This window comes from Crinia signifera, chromosome 2 (genome assembly GCF_055691185.1).
Source record: "Crinia signifera chromosome 2, ASM5569118v1, whole genome shotgun sequence".
Classification (NCBI taxonomy): domain Eukaryota; kingdom Metazoa; phylum Chordata; class Amphibia; order Anura; family Myobatrachidae; genus Crinia; species Crinia signifera.
The window spans coordinates 3,066,483-3,081,088 of NC_139218.1; the positions used below are offsets into that span (position 1 = coordinate 3,066,483).

The following is a 14,606-nucleotide window of genomic DNA, read 5'->3' on the forward strand; positions in this document are numbered from 1 at the left end:
GAGGTGGACTTGATGGCATCACGCCGCAACCACATAGCCACCCTATACGGGTGCAGGTCTCACGACCCGGGGGCTTGCATGGTGGATGCCCTGTCAGCCTGTGGCCGTTTGCTCTGATGTACGCCCCCCCCCCCCCCCCAGGGGCCACAGGAATCCCTCCCTGCCGCGCCTGCATTATTTGTATTGGAGGTCATAGTTCCTCCGTTGAGGGACCTCACATATGTCAGAATCTCTCTTTCGCTCTCTCTCTCTCTCTCTCTTTCGCTCTCTTTCGCTCTCGCTCTCTTTCGCTCTCGCTCTCTTTCGCTCTCTTTCGCGCTCGCTCTCTCTCTTTCGCTCTCTCTCTCTCTTTCGCTCGCTCTTTTGCTCGCTCTTTTGCTCGCTCGCTCTCTCTCTCTTTCGCTCTCTCTCTCTCGCTCTCTCTCTCTCTTTCGCTCTCTCTCTTTCTCTCGCTCTCTCTCTCTCTTCCGCTCTCTCTCTTCCGCTCGCTCTCTTCCGCTCGCTCTCTTCCGCTCGCTCTCTTCCGCTCGCTCTCTTCCGCTCGCTCTCTTCCGCTCTCGCTCTCTTTCGCTCTCGCTCTCTTTCGCTCTCGCTCTCTTTCGCTCTCGCTCTCTCTCTTTCGCTCTCGCTCTCTTTCGCTCTCGCTCTCTCTCTTTCGCTCTCGCTCTCTTTCGCTCTCGCTCTCTTTCGCTCTCGCTCTCTTTCGCTCTCGCTCTCTTTCGCTCTCGCTCTCTTTCGCTCTCGCTCTCTTTCGCTCTCGCTCTCTTTCGCTCTCGCTCTCTTTCGCTCTCTCTTTCGCTCTCGCTCTCTCTTTCGCTCTCGCTCTCGCTTTCGCTTTCGCTCTCGCTTTCGCTCTCTCTTTCACTCTCGCTTTCGCTCTCTCTTTCGCTCTCGCTCTCGCTTTCGCTCTCGCTCTCGCTCTCTCTTTCGCTCTCGCTCTCGCTCTCGCTTTCGCTCTCTCTTTCGCTCTCGCTTTCGCTCTCTCTTTTGCTCTCTCGCTCTCTCTTTTGCTCTCTCGCTCTCTCTTTTGCTCTCTCGCTCTCTCTTTTGCTCTCTCGCTCTCTGTTTCGCTCTCTCGCTCTCTGTTTCGCTCTCTCGCTCTCTCGCTTGCTTCTCTTTCGCTTTCTCTCTTTCGCTTTCTCTCTTTCGCTTTCTCTCTTTCGCTTTCTCTCTTTCGCTTTCTCTCTTTCGCTTTCTCTCTTTCGCTTTCTCTCTTTCGCTTTCTCTCTTTCGCTTTCTCTCTCTCGCTTTCTCTCTCTCGCTTTCTCTCTCTCGCTTGCTCTCGCTCTCTCTCTTTCGCGCTCTCTCTTTCGCTCGCTCTCTTTCGCTCGCTCTCTTTCGCTCGCTCTCTCTTTCGCTCGCTCGCTCTCTCTATTTCGCTCTCTCTCTCTTTCGCTCGCTCGCTCTCTCTCTTACGCGCTCGCTCTCTCTCTTACTCGCTCTCTCTCTTACGCGCTCGCTCTCTCTCTTACTCGCTCTCTCTCTTACGCTCTCGCTCTCTCTTTCGCTCTCGCTCTCTCTTTCGCTCTCGCTCTCTCTTTCGCTCTCGCTCTCTCTTTCGCTCTCGCTCTCTCTTTCGCTCTCGCTCTCTCTTTCGCTCTCGCTCTCTCTCTTTCTCTTTCGCTTTCGCTCGCTCTCGCTCTCTTTCGCTCTCGCTCTCTTTCGCTCTCGCTCTCTTTCGCTCTCGCTCTCTTTCGCTCTCGCTCTCTTTCGCTCTCGCTCTCTTTCGCTCTCGCTCTCTTCTCTTTCGCTTTCGCTCGCTCGCTCTCGCTCTCTTTCGCTTTCTCTCTCTCGCTTTCTCTCTTTCGCTTTCTCTCTCTCGCTTTCTCTCTCTCGCTTTCTCTCTTTCGCTTTCTCTCTCTCGCTTTCTCTCTCTCGCTTTCTCTCTCTCGCTTTCTCTCGCTTTCTCTCGCTCTCTCTCTTTCGCGCTCTCTCTTTCGCTCGCTCTCTTTCGCTCGCTCTCTTTCGCTCGCTCTCTCTTTCGCTCGCTCGCTCTCTCTATTTCGCTCTCTCTCTCTTTCGCTCGCTCGCTCTCTCTCTTACGCGCTCGCTCTCTCTCTTACTCGCTCTCTCTCTTACGCGCTCGCTCTCTCTCTTACTCGCTCTCTCTCTTACGCTCTCGCTCTCTCTTTCGCTCTCGCTCTCTCTTTCGCTCTCGCTCTCTCTTTCGCTCTCGCTCTCTCTTTCGCTCTCGCTCTCTCTTTCGCTCTCGCTCTCTCTTTCGCTCTCGCTCTCTCTCTTTCTCTTTCGCTTTCGCTCGCTCTCGCTCTCTTTCGCTCTCGCTCTCTTTCGCTCTCGCTCTCTTTCGCTCTCGCTCTCTTTCGCTCTCGCTCTCTTTCGCTCTCGCTCTCTTTCGCTCTCGCTCTCTTTCGCTCTCGCTCTCTCTTTCTCTTTCGCTTTCGCTCGCTCGCTCTCGCTCTCTTTCGCTTTCTCTCTCTCGCTTTCTCTCTTTCGCTTTCTCTCTCTCGCTTTCTCTCTCTCGCTTTCTCTCTCTCGCTTTCTCTCTCTCGCTTTCTCTCGCTCTCGCTCTCTCTCTTTCGCGCTCTCTCTTTCGCTCGCTCTCTCTCTATTTCGCTCGCTCTCTCTCTCTCTTTCGCTCGCTCTCTCTCTCTCTTTCGCTCGCTCTCTCTCTCTCTTTCGCTCGCTCTCTCTCTTACGCGCTCGCTCTCTCTCTTACGCGCTCGCTCTCTCTCTTACTCGCTCTCTCTCTTACGCTCTCGCTCTCTCTTTCGCTCTCGCTCTCTCTTTCGCTCTCGCTCTCTCTCTTTCGCTCTCGCTTTCGCTCTCGCTCTCTCTCTTTTTCGCTTTCGCTCGCTCTCGCTCTCGCTCTCTTTCGCTCGCGCTCTCTTTCGCTCTCGCTCTCTTTCGCTCTCGCTCTCTTTCGCTCTCGCTCTCTTTCGCGCTCGCTCTCTTTCGCGCTCGCTCTCTTTCGCGCTCGCTCTCTTTCGCGCTCGCTCTCTTTCGCGCTCGCTCGCTCTCTTTCGCGCTCGCTCACTCGCTCTCTTTCGCGCTCGCTCGCTCTCTTTCGCGCTCGCTCTCTTTCGCGCTCGCTCGCTCTCTTTCGCGCTCGCTCGCTCTCTCTCTCTCTTTCGCTCTCTCTCTCTTTCGCTCGCTCGCTCTTTCGCTCGCTCGCTCTCTTTCTCTCTCTCTCTCTTTCGCTCGCTCGCTCTTTCGCTCGCTCGCTCTCTTTCTCTCTCTCTCTCTCTTTCGCTCGCTCTTTCGCTCTCGCTCGCTCTCTCTTTCGCTCTCTCTCTCTTTCGCTCTCGCTCTCTCTTTCGCTCTCGCTCGCTCTTTCGCTCTCTTTCGCTCTCGCTCGCTCTTTCGCTCTCGCTCGCTCTTTCGCTCTCGCTCGCTCTTTCGCTCTCGCTCTCTCTTTAGCTCTCGCTCTCTCTTTAGCTCTCGCTCTCTCGCTCTCGCTCTCTCGCTCTCGCTCTCTCGCTCTCGCTCTCTCTTTCGCTCTCGCTCTCTCTTTCGCTCTCGCTCTCTCTTTCGCTCTCGCTCTCTCTTTCGCTCTCGCTCTCTCTTTCGCTCTCGCTCTCGCTCTCTCTTTCGCTCTCGCTCTCTTTCGCTCTCGCTCTCGCTCTCTTTCGCTCTCGCTCTCGCTCTCTCTTTCGCTCTCGCTCTCTCTTTCGCTCTCTCTTTCGCTCTCGCTCTCTCTTTCGCTCTCGCTCTCGCTCTCTCTTTCGCTCTCGCTCTCTCTTTCGCTCTCTCTTTCGCTCTCGCTCTCTCTTTCGCTCTCGCTCTCTCTTTCGCTCTCGCTCTCTCTTTCGCTCTCGCTCTCTCTTTCGCTCTCGCTCTCTCTTTCGCTCTCGCTCTCTCTTTCGCTCTCGCTCTCTCTTTCGCTCTCGCTCTCGCTCTCGCTTTCGCTCTCGCTCTCGTTTTCGCTCTCGCTTTCGCTCTCGCTCTCTCTTTCGCTCTCGCTCTCTCTTTCGCTCTCGCTCTCTCTTTCGCTCTCGCTCTCTCTTTCGCTCTCGCTCTCTCTTTCGCTCTCGCTCTCTCTCTTTCGCTCTCGCTCTCTCTCTTTCGCTCTCGCTCTCTCTTTCGCTCTCGCTCTCTCTTTCGCTCTCGCTCTCTCTTTCGCTCTCGCTCTCTCTTTCGCTCTCGCTCTCTCTTTCGCTCTCGCTCTCTCTTTCGCTCTCGCTCTCTCTCTTTCGCTCTCGCTCTCTCTTTCGCTCTCGCTCTCTCTTTCGCTCTCGCTCTCTCTTTCGCTCTCGCTCTCTCTTTCGCTCTCGCTCTCTCTCTTTCGCTCTCGCTCTCTCTCTTTCGCTCTCGCTCTCTCTCTTTCGCTCTCGCTCTCTCTCTTTCGCTCTCGCTCTCTCTCTTTCGCTCTCGCTCTCTCTTTCGCTCTCGCTCTCTCTTTCGCTCTCGCTCTCTCTTTCGCTCTCGCTCTCTCTTTCGCTCTCGCTCTCTTTCGCTCTCGCTCTCTCTTTCGCTCTCGCTCTCTCTTTCGCTCTCGCTCTCGCTCTCTTTCGCTCTCGCTCTCGCTCTCTTTCGCTCTCGCTCTCTTTCGCTCTCGCTCTCTCTTTCGCTCTCGCTCGCTCTTTCGCTCTCGCTCGCTCTTTCGCTCTCGCTCGCTCTTTCGCTCTCGCTCTCTCTTTAGCTCTCGCTCTCTCGCTCTCGCTCTCTCGCTCTCGCTCTCTCGCTCTCGCTCTCTCGCTCTCGCTCTCGCTCTCTCTTTCGCTCTCGCTCTCTCTTTCGCTCTCGCTCTCTCTTTCGCTCTCGCTCTCTCTTTCGCTCTCGCTCTCTCTTTCGCTCTCGCTCTCTCTTTCGCTCTCGCTCTCTCTTTCGCTCTCGCTCTCGCTCTCTCTTTCGCTCTCACTCTCGCTCTCTCTTTCGCTCTCGCTCTCTTTCGCTCTCGCTCTCTTTCGCTCTCGCTCTCTTTCGCTCTCGCTCTCTTTCGCTCTCGCTCTCGCTCTCTCTTTCGCTCTCGCTCTCTCTTTCGCTCTCGCTCTCTCTTTCGCTCTCGCTCTCTCTTTCGCTCTCGCTCTCTCTTTCGCTCTCGCTCTCGCTCTCTCTTTCGCTCTCTCTTTCGCTCTTGCTCTCTCTTTCGCTCTCGCTCTCTCTCTCGCTCTCGCTCTCTCTTTCGCTCTCGCTCTCTCTTTCGCTCTCTCTTTCGCTCTCGCTCTCTCTTTCGCTCTCGCTCTCTCTTTCGCTCTCGCTCTCTCTTTCGCTCTCGCTCTCGTTTTCGCTCTCGCTTTCGCTCTCGCTCTCGTTTTCGCTCTCGCTTTCGCTCTCGCTCTCTCTTTCGCTCTCGCTCTCTCTTTCGCTCTCGCTCTCTCTTTCGCTCTCGCTCTCTCTTTCGCTCTCGCTCTCTCTTTCGCTCTCGCTCTCTCTCTTTCGCTTTCGCTCTCTCTTTCGCTCTCGCTCTCTTTCGCTCTCGCTCTCTCTTTCGCTCTCGCTCTCTCTTTCGCTCTCGCTCTCTCTTTCGCTCTCGCTCTCTTTCTTTCCCTCTTTCGCTCTCGCTCTCTCTTTCGCTCTCGCTCTCTCTTTCGCTCTCGCTCTCTCTTTCGCTCTCGCTCTCTCTTTCGCTCTCGCTCTCTTTCGCTCTCGCTCTCTCTTTCGCTCTCGCTCTCTTTCGCTCTCGCTCTCTTTCGCTCTCGCTCTCTTTCGCTCTCGCTCTCTCTTTCGCTCTCGCTCTCTCTTTCGCTCTCGCTCTCTCTTTCGCTCTCGCTCTCTCTTTCGCTCTCGCTCTCTCTTTCGCTCTCGCTCTCTCTTTCGCTCTCGCTCTCTCTTTCGCTCTCGCTCTCTTTCGCTCTCGCTCTCTCTTTCGCTCTCGCTCTCTCTTTCGCTCTCGCTCTCTCTTTCGCTCTCGCTCTCTCTTTCGCTCTCGCTCTCTCTTTCGCTCTCGCTCTCTCTTTCGCTCTCGCTCTCTCTTTCGCTCTCGCTCTCGCTCTCTCTCGCTCTCGCTCTCTTTCGCTCTCGCTCTCTCTTTCGCTCTCGCTCTCTCTTTCGCTCTCGCTCTCTCTTTCGCTCTCGCTCTCTCTTTCGCTCTCGCTCTCTCTTTCGCTCTCGCTCTCTCTTTCGCTCTCGCTCTCGCTCTCTCTCGCTCTCGCTCTCTTTCGCTCTCGCTCTCTCTTTCGCTCTCGCTCTCTCTTTCGCTCTCGCTCTCTCTTTCGCTCTCGCTCTCTCTTTCGCTCTCGCTCTCTCTTTCGCTCTCGCTCTCTCTTTCGCTCTCGCTCTCTCTTTCGCTCTCGCTCTCTCTTTCGCTCTCGCTCTCGTTTTCGCTCTCGCTTTCGCTCTCTCTTTCGCTCTCGCTCTCTCTTTCGCTCTCGCTCTCTCTTTCGCTCTCGCTCTCTCTTTCGCTCTCGCTCTCTCTTTCGCTCTCGCTCTCTCTTTCGCTCTCGCTCTCGCTCTCTCTTTCGCTCTCGCTCTCTCTTTCGCTCTCGCTCTCTCTTTCGCTCTCGCTCTCTCTTTCGCTCTCGCTCTCGCTCTCTCTTTCGCTCTCGCTCTCTCTTTCGCTCTCGCTCTCTCTTTCGCTCTCGCTCTCTCTTTCGCTCTCGCTCTCTCTTTCGCTCTCGCTCTCGCTCTCTCTTTCGCTCTCGCTCTCTTTCGCTCTCGATCTCTCTTTCGCTCTCGCTCTCTCTTTCGCTCTCGCTCTCTCTTTCGCTTTCGCTCTCTCTTTCGCTCTCGCTCTCTCTTTCGCTCTCGCTCTCTCTCTCGCTCTCGCTCTCTCTCTCGCTCTCTCTTTCGCTCTCGCTCTCTCTTTCGCTCTCGCTCTCGCTCTCTCTTTCGCTCTCGCTCTCGCGCTCTCGCTCTCGCTCTCTCTTTCGCTCTCGCTCTCTCTTTCGCTCTCGCTCTCTCTTTCGCTCTCGCTCTCTCTTTCGCTCTCGTTTTCGCTCTCGCTTTCGCTCTCGCTCTCTTTTTCGCTCTCGCTCTCGTTTTCGCTCTCGCTTTCGCTCTCGCTCTCGCTCTCTCTTTCGCTCTCGCTCTCGCTCTCTCTTTCGCTCTCGCTCTCTCTTTCGCTCTCGCTCTCTCTCTTTCGCTCTCGCTTTCTCTCTTTCGCTCTCGCTCTCTCTCTTTCGCTCTCGCGCTCTCGCTCTCTCTCTTTCGCTCTCGCTCTCGCTCTCTCTCTTTCGCTCTCGCTCTTTCGCTCTCTCTCTTTCGCTCTCTCTCTTTCGCTCTCTCTCTTTCGCTCTCTCTCTTTCGCTCTCGCTCTCTCTCTTTCGCTCTCGCTCTCTCTCTTTCGCTCTCGCTCTCTCTCTTTCGCTCTCTCTCTTTCGCTTTCGCTCTCTCTTTCGCTCTCGCTCTCTCTTTCGCTCTCGCTCTCTCTTTCGCTCTCGCTCTCTCGCTCTCTCTTTCGCTCTCGCTCTCTCTTTCGCTCTCGTTCTCTCTTTCGCTCTCGCTCTCGCTCTCTCTTTCGCTCTCGCTCTCTTTCGCTCTCGATCTCTCTTTCGCTCTCGCTATCTCTTTCGCTCTCTCTTTCGCTCTCGCTCTCTCTTTCGCTCTCGCTCTCTCTTTCGCTCTCGCTATCTCTTTCGCTCTCGCTCTCTCTTTCGCTCTCGCTCTCTCTTTCGCTCTCGCTCTCTCTTTCGCTCTCGCTCTCTCTTTCGCTCTCGCTCTCGCTCTCTCTTTCGCTCTCGCTCTCTCTTTCGCTCTCGCTCTCTCTTTCGCTCTCGCTCTCTCTTTCGCTCTCGCTCTCTCTTTCGCTCTCGCTCTCTCTTTCGCTCTCGCTCTCTCTTTCGCTCTCGCTCTCTCTCGCTCTCGCTCTCTTTCGCTCTCGCTCTCTTTCGCTCTCGCTCTCTTTCGCTCTCGCTCGCTCTCGCTCTCGCTCTCTCTTTCGCTCTCTCTTTCGCTCTCTCTTTCGCTCTCGCTCTTTCGCTCTCGCTCTCGCTCTCGCTCTCTCTTTCGCTCTCTCTTTCGCTCTCGCTCTTTCGCTCTCGCTCTTTCGCTCTCGCTCTTTCGCTCTCGCTCTTTCGCTCTCTCTCTTTCGGCTTTCTCGCTCTCTTTCGATCTTTCTCTCTCTCTTTCTCTCTCTTTCTCTTTCTCTCTCTCGCTTTCTCTCTCTCGCGCTCTCTCGCGCGCTCTCGCTTTCTCTCGCGCTCGCGCTTTCTCTCGCGCTCGCGCTTTCTCTCGCGCTCGCGCTTTCTCTCGCGCTCGCGCTTTCTTTCTCGCTCTCTCTCTTTCGCTCTCGCTCTTCGCTCTCGCTCTTTCGCTCTCGCTCTCTCTCGTTCGCTCTCGCTCTTTCGCTCTCGCTCTCTCTCTTTCACGTTCGCTCTCTCTCTTTCGCGTTCGCTCTCGCTCTTTCGCTCTCGCTCGCTCTCGCTCTTTCTCGCTCTCGCTCGCTCTTTCTCGCTCTCGCTCTTTCGCGCTCGCTCTCGCGCTCTTTCTCTTTTGCTCGCTCTCTGCGTTAGCCCTGTGGCCCCTGATGTCCTCAAAGAAAGATTAAAACATGTAGGCCCTAGATCTCGTTATGGCGCTGCCCAGTAGGAGTCTTTGGGGTTCCTCTCAGCACCGGGCACGTCTAGAACCCCGTAATTCCCCCGCACCCAGCAATGTACAGCATCGATATGTAGTAGCACGGACCCTTGCCAACATCCTTATGCACGTGATGTACATGGCGATACCCGTGCGATGAATGGGGGCATGCTGGATGTGTCCCACCCATTATGTTCCCTGTGGTACGGCTGGGTCACCATGTGGATCGGGGAGGTCTGTTCTCTCTGCCGTCCTGGAGATAGGATGGGGGTCAGCGAGCACCTGTGACAAGCCCCGCCCACCTGTAGGTGCGTTCTATCCCAGCATGCAGTTGGCTTAGCCACCGAGGGCACAAACTCATGCCACACACCCCTGCAATGGGCAGAGACCCCCCTGGTACAGTCACAGAGGTGGATGACTTCATGTTCTTCTGTTACAGCGTTGGCCGGAGGAGATCGCTCTGCGCCTTTCTCGGTGTTGGTGGAGTCGCCTGTCTCATCATCATGTACTTCCTGAGGGAGAGAGGTAACGCCTGTACATGTCCCTGTTACCCCAATACACACTGCACCCCCTCCACACGTCCCTGTTACCCTAATACGCACTGTACCCCCCACTATACTCCCCCCCCCACATGTCCCTGTTACCCCAATACACACTGCACCCCCCCCCACACGTCCCTGTCTCATCATCATGTACTTCCCGAGGGCGAGAGGTAACGCCTGTACATGTCCCTGTTACCCCAATACGCACTGCACCCCCCCACACATGTCCCTGTCTCATCACCATGTACTTCCCGAGGGAGAGAGGTAACGCCTGTACATGTCCCTGTTACCCCAATACACACTGCACCCCCTCCACACGTCCCTGTTACCCTAATACGCACTGTACCCCCCCACTATACTCCCCCCCCCCACATGTCCCTGTTACCCCAATACACACTGCACCCCCCCCCACACGTCCCCTGTCTCATCATCATGTACTTCCTGAGGGCGAGAGGTAACGCCTGTACATGTCCCTGTTACCCCAATACGCACTGCACCCCCCCCACACATGTCCCTGTCTCATCACCATGTACTTCCCGAGGGCGAGAGGTAACGCTGTACATGTCCCTGTTACCCCAATACGCACTGCACCCCCCCACACATGTCCCTGTCTCATCACCATGTACTTCCCGAGGGAGAGAGGTAACGCCTATACATGTCCCTGTTACCCCAATACACACTGCACCCCCCACACACGTCCCTGTCTCATCATCATGTACTTCCCGAGGGCGAGAGGTAACGCCTGTACATGTCCCTGTTACCCCAATACACACTGCACCCCCACACACGTCCCTGTCTCATCATCATGTACTTCCCGAGGGCGAGAGGTAACGCCTGTACATGTCCCTGTTACCCCAATACACACTGTACCCCCACTATACTCCCCCCCCCACATGTCCCTGTTACCCCAATACACACTGCACCCCCTCCACACGTCCCTGTCTCATCATCATGTACTTCCCGAGGCGAGGGGTAACGCCTGTACATGTCCCTGTTACCCCAATACACACTGTACCCCCCACTATACTCCCACCCCCCCCCCACATGTCCCTGTTACCCCAATACACACTGTACCCCCTCCACACGTCCCTGTCTCATCATCATGTACTTCCCGAGGGCGAGAGGTAACGCCTGTACATGTCCCTGTTACCCTAATACGCACTGCACCCCCCACTGTACCCCCCCCCCACATGTCCCTGTTACCCTAATACGCACTGCACCCCCCCACACACGTCCCTGTCTCCTCATCATGTACTTCCCGAGGGCGAGAGGTAACGCCTGTACATGTCCCTGTTACCCCAATACGCACTGCACCCCCACTATACCCCCCCCACATGTCCCTGTTACCCCAATACGCACTGTACCCCCCACACGCCCCTGTTACCCTAATACGCACTGTACCCCCCACTATACTCCCCCCCCCACATGTCCCTGTTACCCCAATACGCACTATACCCCCCCACATGTCCCTGTTCACCCCAATACGCACTGTACCCCCACACGTCCCTGTTATCCTAATACGCACTGTACCCCCTACACATCCCTGTTACCTCAATACTCACTATACCCCCCAAACATGTCCCGGTTACCCCAATACTCACTGTACCCCCACATGTCCCTGTTACCCCAATACTCACTGTACCCCCACATGTCCCTGTTAACCCCAATACTCACTGTACCCCCACATGTCCCTGTTACCCTAATACACACTGTAACCCCCCACTATACCCCCCCCACATGTCCCTGTTACCCCAATACGCACTGTACCCCCACATGTCCCTGTCACCCCAATACGCACTGTACCCCCACACGTCCCTGTTATCCTAATACGCACTGTACCCCCTACACATCCCTGTTACCTCAATACTCACTATACCCCCCCACATGTCCCTGTTACCCCAATACTCACTGTACCCCCACATGTCCCTGTTACCCCAATACTCACTGTACCCCCACATGTCCCTGTTACCCCAATACTCACTGTACCCCCACATGTCCCTGTTACCCTAATACACACTGTAACCCCCCACTATACCCCCCCCCACATGTCCCTGTTACCCCAATACGCACTGTACCCCCCACATGTCCCTGTTACCCCAATACTCACTGTACCCCCACATGTCCCTGTTACCCCAATACTCACTGTACCCCCACATGTCCCTGTTACCCCAATACTCACTGTACCCCCACATGTCCCTGTTACCCTAATACACACTGTAACCCCCACTATACCCCCCCCCACATGTCCTGTTACCCCAATACGCACTGTACCCCCCACATGTCCCCTGTCACCCCAATACGCACTGTACCCTCACACGTCCCTGTTATCCTAATACGCACTGTACCCCTACACATCCCTGTTACCTCAATACTCACTATACCCCCCCACATGTCCCTGTTAACCCCAATACTCACTGTACCCCACATGTCCATGTTACCCTAATACACACGGTACCCCCCACTATACCCCCCCACATGTCCCTGTTACCCCAATACGCACTGTACCCCCCCCCACATGTCCCTGTCACCCCAATACGCACTGTACCCCCACACGTCCCTGTTATCCCAATACGCACTGTACCCCCCACACGTCCCTGTTATCCTAATACGCACTGTACCCCCACACGTCCCTGTTATCCTAATACGCACTGTACCCCCTACACATCCCTGTTACCTCAATACTCACTATACCCCCCCACATGTCCCTGTTACCCCAATACGCACTGTACCCCCCACATGTCCCTGTCACCCCAATACGCACTGTACCCCCACATGTCCCTGTTACCCCAATACTCACTGTACCCCCACATGTCCCTGTTACCCTAATACACACTGTAACCCCCCCACTATACCCCCCCCACATGTCCCTGTTACCCCAATACGCACTGTACCCCCCACATGTCCCTGTCACCCCAATACGCACTGTACCCTCACACGTCCCTGTTATCCTAATACGCACTGTACCCCCTACACATCCCTGTTACCTCAATACTCACTATACCCCCCCACATGTCCCTGTTAACCCCAATACTCACTGTACCCCCACATGTCCATGTTACCCTAATACACACGGTACCCCCCACTATACCCCCCCACATGTCCCTGTTACCCCAATACGCACTGTACCCCCCCCCCACATGTCCTGTCACCCCAATACGCACTGTACCCCCACACGTCCCTGTTATCCCAATACGCACTGTACCCCCCACACGTCCCTGTTATCCCTAATACGCACTGTACCCCCACACGTCCCTGTTATCCTAATACGCACTGTACCCCCTACACATCCCTGTTACCTCAATACTCACTATACCCCCCCACATGTCCCTGTTACCCCAATACGCACTGTACCCCCCACATGTCCCTGTCACCCCAATACGCACTGTACCCCCACACGTCCCTGTTATCCTAATACGCACTGTACCCCCACACGTCCCTGTTATCCTAATACGCACTGTACCCCCTACACATCCCTGTTACCTCAATACTCACTATAACCCCCCCACATGTCCCTGTTACCCCAATACTCACTGTACCCCCACATGTCCTGTTAACCCCAATACTCACTGTACCCCCACATGTCCCTGTTACCCTAATACACACTGTAACCCCCCACTATACCCCCCCCCCCACATGTCCCTGTTACCCCAATATGCACTGTACCCCCCACATGTCCCTGTCACCCCAATACGCACTGTACCCTCACACGTCCCTGTTATCCTAATACGCACTGTACCCCCTACACATCCCTGTTACCTCAATACTCACTATACCCCCCCCCCCACATGTCCCTGTTAACCCCAATACTCACTGTACCCCCACATGTCCATGTTACCCTAATACACACTGTAACCCCCCACATATACCCCCCCCCACATGTCCCTGTTACCCCAATACACACTGTAACCCCCCCACTTGTCCCTGTTACCCCAATACGCACTGTACCCCCACACGTCCCCTGTTACCCCAATACTCATTGTACCCCCACTATACCCCCCCCCCCACATGTCCCTGTTACCCCAATACGCACTGTACCCCCACACGTCCCTGTTACCCCAATACTCATTGTACCCCCCACTATACCCCCCCCACATGTCCCTGTTATCACAATACGCACTATACTCCTGTTACCCCAATATGCGCTGTACCCCCCCCCACATGTCCCTGTTACCCCAATACTCAGTGTACCCCCCCACATGTCCCTGTTATCACAATACGCACTGTATACCCCTGTCCCTGTTACCCCAACATGCGCTGTACCCCTCCACACGTCCCTGTTACCACAGTGCACACTGTACCCCCACTATACCCCCAACACACATCCTGGTTACCCCAATATGCACTGTATCTCCTCCTGTACCCCCTGCTGTACCCTGTATTACACCCCCCATCCTCCTGTACTCCTTACATCTCCTTCTGTACCCCCCCACGCTGTATGCTGTACCCTGTACTCCCTCTGTACCCTCTATTACACCTCCCCCCCCCCACCCAATTCTTCGGTCTCCTCCTGTACCCTGTACCCCTGCTGTACCCTGTATTACACCCCCGCTGTATCTTTACCTTCCCGTTGTCTTTTCTTCCCCAGATCACGTCTCGCTGATATCCAGTCAGATCCTGTCTCTGGTTGGGAAGCTCTGTATCAGTGCGTCCTTCAACATAGTGTATATATACACGTCCGAGCTGTACCCCACATTTGTCAGGTGCGTTATGTCTCATCTACCTATATAATATAGGAACCTGTCACAGAGATAATGTGGTATAATATATCTATGCAGGGTAAATACTGACTGCTTGTGCATGTAGCCCACAATGTATCTCTGAGCTAGGACACGCCCCTCCCACGCCTAACACTCTGCACATGTTACATCTGCCCCCCTGCAGTGCAGCATGGTGTTATGGAGGTGCTCAGTTGCCGGCTGCTTCTGCCCTGTAGCCCACACATGCTGGGCAGCGTTATTCTCACACTGCAATGTAGCTCTGAGCTAGGACACGCCCCTCCCACACCTAACTCTGCACATGTTACATCTGCCCCCCTGCAGTGCCGCACAGTGTTACCAGGTGCTCAGTTACTGGCTGCTTCTGCATGTAGCCCACATCTCTGCACATGTTACATCTGCCCCCCTGCAGTGCAGCATGGTGTTATGGAGGTGCTCAGGGGTAGATTTATTATATGGCGATCAGGGGAATCTGCGCTATCCCCGTGCGTTATAGCAGGGGATAGCGCTTCCCCTGATCTATCACACCCGCCGAGCATTTACTCTAACGCCGGCGGTGTGGGGCAGGAAGCATAGCGCAGGGGCGATATTTTGCACTGCGCCCCTGCCTCCTGCCAGATTTATGAATGGTCAGCATCGCTGACCGTTCCGCCGCCTGCAGCTGTCGACTTCACCAGCTGCAGGCGGCGATGCCCTATACCTAACAGCAGGGACAGCTCTGTCCCTGCTGCTGGCGCTGAGCTGCGCTGGGATCTCGCGAGACTAGCGAGATCCCGCGCATGCCCAGTGCGGCCGGCCGGGGGAAAAGGAGACGGCACATCAGTATTAACTGATGCGCTGTCTCCAGGAGGGGCATCGCCGGAGGGGGGAGTTAGCGCTCCCCCACTCCGGCGGCAAGATCTTAATAGATCTTGTCGTGTCCCCTCCTGCTTCA

The 14,606-nt window shown here is 55.5% G+C and overlaps 1 protein-coding gene across 4 annotated transcripts in view; it reads left to right on the forward strand.

Annotated features, from left to right (window-relative positions):
• The window catches only part of SLC22A15 (solute carrier family 22 member 15), a 56,454-nt gene that overhangs the window by 39,265 nt on the left and 2,583 nt on the right, over positions 1-14,606 (forward strand). For all 4 annotated transcript variants that reach the window (XM_083171451.1, XM_083171455.1, XM_083171453.1 and 1 more), the window contains 2 exons: positions 8,855-8,940; positions 13,543-13,657. In XM_083171451.1, coding sequence (XP_083027577.1) covers positions 8,855-8,940; positions 13,543-13,657 — 201 coding nt within the window. The remainder of the gene's footprint in view (positions 1-8,854; positions 8,941-13,542; positions 13,658-14,606) is intronic.